At 24.1% G+C, this 13,104-nt stretch overlaps 1 protein-coding gene across 1 annotated transcript in view; it reads left to right on the top strand.

The window, feature by feature from the left end:
• Window positions 1-13,104, top strand: part of LOC113547905 (RYamide receptor-like) — a 56,729-nt gene that overhangs the window by 27,033 nt on the left and 16,592 nt on the right. Inside the window, exons 3-4 of the mRNA XM_026948481.1 lie at window positions 6,238-6,378; window positions 12,595-12,800. Coding sequence (XP_026804282.1) covers window positions 6,258-6,378; window positions 12,595-12,800 — 327 coding nt within the window. The 5' untranslated portion in view covers window positions 6,238-6,257. The remainder of the gene's footprint in view (window positions 1-6,237; window positions 6,379-12,594; window positions 12,801-13,104) is intronic.

Below are 13,104 nucleotides of genomic sequence, written 5' to 3'. Positions count from 1 at the left end.
TTCGATAAAAATAAAGAATTAAAATTCTGTTAAAAAAATCGTTGAAAATTAAATAAAGTTACATCTACTATATATATGGATGCAATATTCGCCAAACAATTAAAAAATAAATTTCATACTGAATCTATAATAATCTTATATTTTTTAAAAACCGTGTAATATTTCAAGTCAATAATATTAAAATAATTAATTTTAATATTGTACAATCAATACTAACATTTTATAGTAGTATGGGAATTTGCTTTTAACAATGTTCAGCTAGAACCACTTATGTTTACATATAATAATAGTACGAATTATATTGAAACAAAAATATAACGAAGGCAATTTTACTAATGATCAGTTTAAATTCAATAAAATATTAACTATTAAAACAAATATATGATAAACTATCAATAAATAAAATACCCATTTTTTATTCAAAAAATAATTCAAATATTAATAAAGGTAACTTATTGATATTCAAATCCAACACGGTCATAATAAAAAAAGTTATACAGAGAAATAAAACTATTTAATTATTTATCAAAGAATATTAAAGTGATTAAAAAAAAATTTGACTGGAAATTAAAATATGATATGTACGTATGTTTCATTAGTAGTATATTTATTTATTTTTGTCACCATACAGACCATTTAAATATTTATGTATTGCTATTAATATTTTCTAAATACATAAACATTATTTTGACTCCCAGATCCCAACACTAGTAATTGTTACAAATAGTATGTATGAATATTTTTAATTGTGTATTAATTGATTTATATATTTCTAATATTTATACTAAATAATTTGATGCTAAATAAACAAATCATACTACGTATCAATCTATCACAAACTTAAAAAAAATATGGTGAAACTAATACTAGTTTTATACTAATTTTATTATTTTTACTAAATTTTTTTTTAATATTAATTTAAGAATTTAATATGAAAAAAGAAACCAACTATAAAAAAAGTACTATTTAAATAGTTAATGAGGATTGAATATGTACCAGTGGAACAACTTTACGGGTTTAATTTTTTAGAAATAAAACAAATCTTTTAACAATCATTATTCAACTATTAGTCAATCTATTTGTTAAATGATGTCTGAGAAGTATTGATCGATAAGCCTGTATTGAAATCGTACTCTAAAAAGGGAGCAAAATAATAGCTAAATTATTCCACAGCAGCTGGACTTTAAATCCAAGTTCGGATCATTAGGCAAATATAACTCAGAGTTGGTTAATCAAATAGTCTTAACGTCGGCTAAACAAGTAAATAAATTTATATATATACATTATTATGTACATAATACAATTATATAATGATACAAGTACATACTGTATTATATTGCAATTAAAATAAATTAGTATTTTATAAATTTCAATGCATTGACCTGGGTGTAACAATCAATTAATTCATACATTTAAGATTCAGCTAGAACGATTTACACACATTTAAAATTTAAAACAAGAAACTTTATAAGTTCTTAATACTGGAATTAAAAATAAATAGAACGTAAATCCATAATAATATTTTATAAGTACCTAAAATTCTGAATTCTGATGTTTACATTTTGTAAAATTTTTTAATAATTACAATAATTGGTAAATTATTTAGTAGTTCAAAATTTATAAAATTATCAATTTATATAGGTAAAGTTTCAAAATTTTCTAATAGTTTGCTTATAACCTGATTCTGAAATCAAAAATTTTAAAAACTAAGCAATTTTTTTTTTATAAATAGGTATTTGAAGCTTAAAATTTGAATAAAACGGGTACTTAAATTAAAAATAACAATTACCGAGATTATAAGGTAACCTCTTCTAGGAAAATAAACAAAAATAAATATTGAATTGTGTGACTAGATATAAACTTCCAGTATTCCCGTAAATGAGGTTTGACTCATTCTGGAGTGCGCTTGAATTTAGAAAATATGTAACATTATTACTAGTGTAATATTTTAAAATGTTATATTAATGCAACGTTAAAATTATACTTTAAGAGTACTTTTTAATTTAAACATGGTATCATACTCTAAAATACATAAATCAAATATGATAGGTACATTTAACAAATATTTAAAATTATCTTTATGACGTGTTTAGCTTATCAAATAAGATATGTAGCTAATTTGCCTATCCAACACGCCGTGTTACCGAAATTATATATTATTTTAGATTTTTGTTACTTTTTTTTCCAATATATAAAATATATAATATGGATGAATCCAGATATAATATTGTATAACGGTTTGAGAATTATATGATGCATAATAATACACCAATAGGACACAACCATTCGTGTTTTATCAGAATGATCGTCATTTTTGTATTTATTATTTTTCTTGTCAGATTCCTCATAGTAGTAACTTATACCATTAAAATTGTCTTCAAAGACATACTATTAAAAAAATATTCTATTTTAATGTAAAACAATTTAACAACAAATATAAATCTTTATGAAAAATAATTTTGGGAAATCGCTTTGTTTGGTAGGTTTTGATAGTACCTTATTATTGGGTAGATCAAAAGCTGTAATGGATATTTTAAATTGGAATTTAAAAAATAGATCATCGTATATACGAATAAAATGACGGATTTTTTAAATTCCAAGTAAAGATACACTATCATTCAGGCTCTATTTCTAAGAATATTTCGAATTTATTTATAAATTAACTCTATAACTATAACTAGTTGTGATTTTGCTAAAACAATAATTAAATCAACAAAATATTATGTGATATAAAATTTTTATTAATATCGAAAAAAGGAAAAAATGTTTATAAATAATTCAAAAAGAACCAGAATTTAGTATTAAACTGATATCATGTCTAAAAACGCAATTACAAATATTGTGTAAAAATGTCGTTGTAGATTGCTCATATTACGCGGCTTTTTTTAACCTTGTTAATATACATTTATATTGGGACCAGACCATTTTGCCCATACTAACCAGATGCCCATATTAACCGGTGCCCACATTAAGCGAAATCCACTGTATTATAATTAAAATCATTTTTTGCTACAAACCAAATTATGATTATAATAAATTATTAAATGATACAAAACAATAAGATTTTGTTTTTTCTGATTGACATTTTATATTAGTTGTATTAAATAAGCTAATATTGGATTTATTTTTATGCAAAATCTTATTGTACACGATATTTACACGATATTTAATAAATAATACACACATATAATGTAAAATTTATATTAAAAAAAAAAAAAAAAAAAACAAATAATAAAGTTTAAATTATTTATTATACAAACTAGTAAATACTAGAAAATAATTTATACCAAACTTTAATACATGTGTGTGTATCAAAGGCTCCTTAAAAGATAAAATTTAAATACGACATTGCGAAATATTGTAAATTAGTACTATTAAAATAACACTTAATATCGTTCAACAAAATCAATGAAAATGACGTTTAACAAGAGAAATATTGTTTACTAAGAGATATTTTAATATTTTTTTATAAAATACACCACATACACGCGCATTCCTTGTTTATTCTTTACTAATATTTCCATATAGTCATAAAATAAGAAACATATACGATTGAATTTTTCTTTTATTTATAACAACTAATTTATAATATGTCTAGTATGCAATTTCAATTAATATATATATATATATATATATATATATAAATATTTATGACTAAGGAGAGAATAAGCAAACCCCAAAACTATAGGATTTTTGTTTTAAATTAACGAATATCTTTAAATGATGTTGCTATAAGTTATTAATGATGATAAATAGTTTACAACTCATTAAATCATAACTATATCGAGGATAAAAATAATATTTTTATGTCAGCGTATTTTATTTTATTTTTTATTTTTTAGCATTATAGGCCATCAATTTAATTTTCTGTCAATACCAATAACGACTTCTACCCTTCACTATTATACGTGTGGTTTAGGTCCTTATGTCAATCTGGTATCAATTCGTCTAAGTCTTTCTTGACTACATATAACGTATGGCAGCCATACTATGACTTTAAAAAATATAGTATCCCCGATGTTCACAATATTATAATATTAGGTTATGTACAATGTGCCCATTGTGCCCTAATACCCTAATTCGAACCACAAAACCATAAAATAATAAATTCAAAGAACGGCTATGCTATAATAATATGCGTGTATGGTAGTTAACGAAAACAAAATATATTTTCCCAGCACACCCTCTTAAAAATATAAATTAATTTTTAAAATATTTAATATACTTTTTTGCTATACCACTTGTCAGAAAATATGCTTTATAAGTTTAATGGATTTAAAAAACGATTATATTTTTACTGAAATATTTTTTTAAAGTAGTTTTATTACTCATAATATACATTTGTTATAAAATTCATATTGCGGAAGATAGTAAACCAAAAACAATTTAAGTCTTCTACACAGACCAATCTATTTATGTCACAAACAACCACCAACTTCAAAATATGTTCAGCTTTAAATGAATAACAGTTTTGAAAGATAGGAAAATATTATTATCATTTTGAACTTTAAAATAAATTCAATTATAAGATATAATATCATTTTATTCTACTCGTTCAAATAAACTATAATATATTTTGGTGTTTCTGGTTATTTAAATATTTAAATATCTTATAAATAATTTATCATCAACAACATTACTACATTGAATCATTCATTTTATTTGTTTTTTTTTTCTTAACTGATACCTAAGTTTATCTTATCAAGGAAACATCTGTTTTAAATAATTAAACGTACATCGTTAATAAATATAAATTGTATAATAAAAAAATGTATACATATTAATTTTAACGGGAAATATAAAATCTTGTATGCAAAAACTAACACGTGATTATCTATTAAAAAAGCTGATATTTTTACTCCTCAGGAAAGGTTATGGCAGGAATTCAAATTAGTGGTGCTACTGGTTCTTAATAGTATGTATAAGCGATACATATTTTAAATGTTCTCAAACCTAATATATATATATATATATATATATATATATATATATATACACTATAAGCTTCAGAAAAAAACATTTAACAGAGAAATATTTTAATAAAAATCATCCCAGTGTTACAAAATTTGTGTAAAATCAGATTTTTTTTTTTAAAAAAAAGTTACTAGATACATAATAATTACTTTCTTTATCATAAGATATTTACTTATTTCTAATTAGTATAAAATTGAAAACATTTTTGTTTTCAAAATGCTTAAAGATTTACTTGTTCTTATATTTAAACAACCACATTTATTTTTATTTTCATGTAAAATAAAAACTACTATTACTTGCACGTAAATTAATACTTATACATAGTATATATATGTGTATAATAACTATTCGCAGTTATTAGACATATTTACCGACCAACTCATTTTTCAACAACTTTTCTAAATTAAAAATAAAATACTATACATACAACAGTTAAAATTTATTATTGATGCCAAAATTACAAAATTGACTTTCTCCTTAGTAGAGGTACAACGATAATAATTCAATTAGGCAACTAACTGTAATAAGACAAAAGGTACTTTCAAAAAACCGTGATTTAATTACATCAAGGTTAATCAGACTAATATTGAAATAATAAACGCTTATATAGTAGAATAGTAGAATTTTTTTACCTTATAGTTACTTTAACTAGCGTTAAGCAGATTTTTGATAAATATAAGATAACACTAAAAACCTTCACTCGAAAATTGGTACTTTCTAAAAGTATTATCTCTATTTTAAAAGTTTAAAGAAGAAATTATGATTTTAACCTCTTACTATACTATATTTCTTTAAGGAGTTGTGCTGACATATGAATGAATTGAGCATTTTGTCTAATGGTTATTTATTTTATTTTTGTATTAAAAATATAATACATTTAAGAATCAGATATAATTAAATAACAATTAATTTTCTAATATTTAGAATATTAAGTTAGAAACCAATAAAAAAAAAAAAATTATAATGTAATACCTAACTATAATACCATTAAAACAACACGTTTATCGCGAATATATTATTTAATATACTTACACAGGTGACGATAAATTTTATCAAGATTATTTTCACGAGGTATCTGAATACGTATAGGTATAAATAACTTATATAGTAACTGCAATTTTTAAATCTTGGTAGTTATTATATATATATATTGACATTATATATTTCATATATTTGAAATTTTAACTACATAATAAAAATACGTAATTTTAAATATTATGATAATTTTAATCAACTAATAATGTTTAATAAATCTGTTTTCAGATTTATAAGAATTAAACAAAATGGATGACACAATTGTATGCAATGAATCACTGAATGAAAATATAAGCCTAAAGAGTAACACTTCGATTGCAATAGATAGATGCAATAGTAATGATAACCATACGGATTTGTATATAGAATGTAAGTAAAAAAAACTTATCCTTCATTGTTATTCTAAATATTATTCTTTATACAAATATGCACAAAACCTATACAATTAACATTAAACATTTCAAAAAGTATTAACTCTTATCTACATTTTATTTTTATAAAATGCACGTGATTTTAATATTTATAATACTTAATAGCTCTAGTGTTCCTTGATACAAGTAAACCTTATTTTGTACTATTGGTTGGTTTAAACATATAGGTATCTTAGTTGTAAATATTTAGTTATATATTTTCGATGACTTAAATATTGTATAATATATATGTTACAGTTAAATTCCGAAATCCATCGAAACTAGTTTTAACTAGTCAAAAATAGTTTCCACAAATCCCTTTAGTCACTTCTGGTTTAAATTAGTTAAAACTTGAATTAACCGCAGGTTCAAATGCATGCGACCACCAACGATATTATAATATATTCTATAAATATTGTTCGATAACTCAACCGGTCGATCATCAAATCAATTAAGATAATTTTAACTAGTCGTCCATTACTTAGATACGATAAGCAAATTCATCATAGAGAATCAAGTTCCGAAAAATCATATTTCCTTCCGTGCAGTTGCAACAAAAGAATCAACGAGGTCGGGGCAAGGCTTTTATAAAATGCATATGTAAAACATTCTGCGGAACAAATCGCTGTTTATATAGAAATAATAAAATTCTATGTAACTCTAAATGCCACAATAGTTTTTCCTGTCAAATTAAATAATATAATAAATGTCTATATCAAATAATTATCCTAATATGTACTTATAATTCTACTTTTCTCTAGTTAAAACTAGTTTAACCTATCCATATAAACAATACGGATTTTCACTAGATAATTCTAGTTCTCACCAATATATCTTAGACACAACTAGTTCCAACTAAATAAAAATAAGTTAAAACTAGTTTCAACGGATTTCAGGTTTTAACTGTACTACATACAAAGTGTACATTTTAAAGCTAACATTCAGTATTATATTATCGGACGTGTATAATTTAAACTGAATTTAAGAGTACCTACCTTATTTCACAGAAAAATTCTTTATTTAAAAAACAACAGAATTTCTTAATTATTAAATACAAATAATATGTAAATCAATTGAAATTAAAAATATATTCATTTGTCGAGTTCAATCAGTGCTAGGTCAATTATAGTTTTATTTAGTGTTGCTTTTAGTTCATTTTTTAATTGGCTAAACTCTATGCATTCCTTAGTAACCAGCAATAAAAAAAACGACTGATTGGTGAATTAATTATTTAAAATAGTTTAAGACGATCAAAAACGGTAGTGAACAATTAGAACAATTGACTCATAAACAATTTAAAATCATTTAGAGAAATAGCAAAAAGTAAATTATCATTAATTCGATTTATTTATGAGTGGGTCTATAATCAGATATAGTCTAGAAATGAGATCGAGGTGATTTTGTAACAGACGTTTGCTTCCGGATGGTTTTACGATTAATATTATTATTGACGTTATTTATATGACTTGTATTATTGTTGTTATTATTTAAGTGGGTAGTAGGTGCCGTGTTTGATCGGGCATGGCCGTTTTCGACCAAAAAGGTATCCTTCCCTTTTCGGCCGATTCATTTTTCGACCAAATTTAAAAAAGACCGATTCCCCTTTTGGCCAAAACAAAAATTATAAACAAAATAATATTTATTTATAATTGTTGTAAAATTATAGCAATTATATAATTATATAATTTTGAAAAAAATTAAAAATACAAGTTTTAAACACGATGACCACCGATCAAATAATTAATGACAAATATTATTTATAGATATTAATCATTTTTGATATGTATAACATAAAACGTAATACATTAAACTTTTTGTATCGTGTAATTTTTAAAATTATCTATTTTATATTACTATTATACTTAATTATTATTGACATAAATTTTATATTATTATTTTATGTTTTTATATAATATTATATATATTGTAACATATTAACATAAAAATAATGTTAATATATTATAAATATTCTTATATTTTAAATAATTTTCTATATTTTATTTTACAACATTTTAGGCAACTTATATTTTTAATTTTGAAAATTATATAATTATATGATTGCTATAATTTTATAAAAATTACATATAAATATTATTTTGTTTATAATTTATGTTTTGGCCGAAAGGGGAATCGGTCTTTTTTGAATTTGGTCGAAAAGTGAATCGGTCAAAAAGGGAAGGGTACGTTTTTGGTCGAAAGCGGTCTCGCCCATTTGATCAAGGTTGGTTTATAGAATTGTTGAAGTTATTTCCAGATATTGCATCCTTTAAAGTTTGCCAGATAATCTACCTTAAATAGATAACACATTTGACACTTGACCCATTAGATTTATTGCAATTTATAGGTTGATAATCATCGCAGCGACGGAAAAATCAACAATAACCATTGGACGTTTGGTTTTAATGTTTTTTTAGAATGTTTATAACTTTATAAGCTGATAAACATATTTCTTTGATAAAATTATTAAACCTTAAATAGGTGCATATATTTTTAACGTTGTGTTATGAATTATGGTTTTAATTAAATTTAAATTTCTTTTGTAACCATGATAATATTAATACAAACATATACTAAAAAATATAGTAGTATATTGTATTATCATTATAGTATACATATGTACTGTGTATAGTATAGACTTATATATTTATATTTCTCCTAAAATATATTTAAATAAAGATGTAAGACAGACTATGAGCATAATATGGAGCACTGATGTAAAATAAAACCGTAAATATTATGTTAACTATTTAAGTTCTTAAATATTACGTAATATGTGTGTTATATATGTTTATGGTTATAAAATTGAAAAGTATGATAATATAATAATTGATTCGTTGATATTTATAAAAACATTTAACCAATATTTTCGATCAAATCATTTTTATAATAAATCTATATAAAAAATTATTATTTTAGTTATTTTAGCTTACACGAAATGAAGGACTATGGCTTTTTAAACCGAGTCTCAAATCAAAATTTCTGATCATCCACATCTTCAATTCTTGACGTTTCCAAACTTTCCAAATATTTGTTAAATACTCTAACAAGCTAACGTTTACTATGCCTACATCATGACCTCTTTGCGTTGGTTTTATTGATTAATGTCGTGTGTATTAGCGTCTTCTTTGCTCACCATAGATAATCAGCTCGCTAGTGGTTTAGTTTTCAGACATGTTTGTATGTTTAGTCTATTAACAATCAAAAACGTTTTCAAAATAGACCATTTTAAAACTATAAACTCATTTATTATGAAAATGATTGTGTTACAGACATTATTCTTTTTTATGTTCTATTTGTTTAAAATTTGTTCTAAATTTTATTCAACTGATGGTCTTATTTTTAATAAACGATTCAGTTATAATATTATAGTTCTCTTACCACCAGATGAATTATAATTACAATGCTACTTTTAAATGTACATGCTCGTGAGCTAAGTTCCGAAAGTAAATAAGCGTATATAACGTAAATGTACTACGTTTAATATGAGAAGATACAAAGCATTGACCCGTTTAGAAGCTTTGTCAGCAATTTTCCATAATTTACGTGTTGGTGAGTGTTTTTGTGTAGGAATATTACTTACATCTAAAAGTAGAAAGTGCACTCACTTGTCGATTGTGGTCCAGATTGGAAAAGTGACATTTTTCGTTATCGGTCAGGACCATCGTCGTAAACACTTCATAGGGCAGATTCCGCATCGTAAAGAGAATTGAAAATCATAACAATATATATATATATAATAATTTTCCATTAGATATTACACTCTTGTGAATATTATAGATGCGATTAATTACGTGCCTATAATTCGAAAAGAGCGATCGATCGTGCGTCATGCCCCGACATTGGCTACCGGCAAGAGGGGATTGTGGCAATTTCCGAAGACTTTTGTTATCACAACTTTTTTTTAGTTTTTTTTTTCACAGACGCTCTGCTCTCCGACTCCGTAAAGTGTCGCGTTACAGGTACGGTTATTAAATCGAAAAACGCATGGTTCGAGCACGTGTCTCGGGAGAAAATAATATACGTATTATAATGTAATATATAACCTGATCTCATTCGAATTCAACGCCAACAATATTTCCGTTTATTAGTCGGGCGCGATTCATTGACGCGTCACACGAATCATTCAAAGCCATTCTAGTATAGTACCTATATACCTATGCAACCGTAGTCTTTCATCCAAAACCGTATTTTTTACTCCATTCTCTGGTTCATATATTATTATATTATGTTCATATTAGGATCAATTGTTATTTTTTAAATCCCACGTACAGAATTCCTACTGGAAAAAGTCCAACGTTATAATATTAACAATAGCATTCCTACTCGAGAATCAAAAAGGCACAAACGTCTATAACAATAATGTACATATGATGTAAGACGTAAATATAACACACATGTAGTTAGTCCGTCATGATATATATATATCATAGTAAGGGCGTATCCTAGGAAATAATAGTACAGTTTTGCAAACGTTAATAAAAATGTATAACTATTATTTAAACACACATACATTGCATATGATTGTATTACACGTATAACGTTATATTGACCCATATATATATATATATATATATATATATATATATACATAAATATAAATCTATTATATAACATATCAAGTAGAAAACATTGAGGTGCATTCTAAAAACATATTCATTAAATCTTAATGCAAACATTTTAATCAGTTTAATGAATAAATCATTCTTGTATATTTAAAACGTACATTTATAGGTGTTAAAAGTTAAAAAGGATTTTTTTTCATTTCTTTTTCACAAACAGTTTACACATTAAAATATACCATTTTGTTTGTTTTGTTTTTATCTCGATTAAATGTCCCGCTTTTTATTTTAATACTTGTCCTATCTATTGTAAACAAAAGTGTTTTTTTCCTTGTCTAACTTAAAAATTACAATATAAATTATTGAATACATTTGTTTGAGCTATTGAGATTGTTGAACTAGTACCTACTTATATTAAAATCAAGAATGACGTTATATATTATATGTATATATAATAAAAAAAAATTATTTGTATAGTATACCTACTGTATATCAGGATATCTGTAATATTATATACTATAATATTGTACAACTAACATTTAGCGGTTAAATCATAAGTATAAAAATCTATATCTATAAGGTAATAAATATCATCGTTATTATTTATTACCGTTACCGTCCAATCGTAGTTACAATGATTTATGTTTTATTCCATAATCTGATTTAGTGCACTGCTATGATAGTATACATAATCCAAACGTCGTTCATCTAAGAAATTGAATGGATATGAAACAGTTTTGTATTATAATTATATAATACCTATACACTGTAATTAGTCATAATGGTGCATTGGAGTTGTGAATTGTAATATTGTATATATATATATATATATATATTCCAGTGCGGACCTTCCCGGCTTTCATATATTATTATCACTTGGATAAAGTTATGTAATAGTTGTGCATTTAAGTAATATTTTACAATTCCTACTATTACTGTAAAGTGTAGGTACTTAAATGTTATTATTCAATCGATTCATGCATCCATACACAACAATTTCATCAAAAAATCCTATTTACCATACCACTGATGTGGTTAAGCTCTTGGAATTGAATGACGTTTAATTCAGAAGTTACCCCTAATAATATCATCTTATTAATTTGAACTTAAGCAATTTAATGATTCAATTGGGTCTAATATGATAATATTAATTTATAACATAGTACGTGCTTATAATGTTAAGAATTCAAAAGATATTATTTATTAGAATTATTAATAAACGGCGTTATTCTCCAGGCATGGTAACAAGGAAAGGGTTTCATAGTTTTCTATAATATATATTATGTATTAAATTTATTCAAATTATTGTATTTATTAGTTTAAGAAAATTAAATGAACCAAAAAATATTTGCTTAAACATCAAAATTAAAAAAATTATCTATTTAATAGTATAAAAAGATAATATTTTCATCTGAAAAAAGAAGGCTAGGTATATCTTCAATTAAATATACCTTAAAAAAAAATAAGAAGTTGATATTTTAAATTATTGTCATTATATACTAAATATTACAGAATAAAATATTAATAATTCATTATATTAAAACGTATTTTATGTATTAATAATAATTTTTAACTATAATAGTGGATTATTATATTGTTTTATTATTATATTACAGCTACATTTCTATACGATGTGCCCGTAAGCATAATTGTTCTTCTGTCAATGTTCTATGGTACAATTTCTGTTATGGCAGTGGTTGGCAATGCTTTAGTAATATGGATTGTGACTTCAAGTAAACGGATGCATAACGTAACCAACTTGTACATAGCAAATTTGGCATTAGCGGATATCGTTATTGGTCTATTTTCAATACCGTTTCAAGTAAGTAATTGACTTGGTTTAAGTAACTTATTTTACAGATGGTGCATTTTAAAAATACAGCGAATTGCTGTGTCTGTCTGTTTGTACTGTAACATACCACTGTAAGTTAAAAGTAGAAGAAATAGATGTATACATGTAGTATGTACCTACGATAAGTGCACTGTTAAACCAAAATAACAAATAAAATATCTAGGTAAGGTAGGTACAGATAATTCCATAAAAAATATCTTAATAATAACCTTAATGTATATTTTAAGTATTATTAAAATTAATAGAAATTCTTAAGATTAAAATATTTTATTTA

The sequence above is a fragment of the Rhopalosiphum maidis genome, chromosome 1 (assembly GCF_003676215.2).
Source record: "Rhopalosiphum maidis isolate BTI-1 chromosome 1, ASM367621v3, whole genome shotgun sequence".
Taxonomy (NCBI): domain Eukaryota; kingdom Metazoa; phylum Arthropoda; class Insecta; order Hemiptera; family Aphididae; genus Rhopalosiphum; species Rhopalosiphum maidis.
Note: the sequence above shows the minus strand (reverse complement) of the source record. Positions and strands in the feature narration are given on the sequence as shown.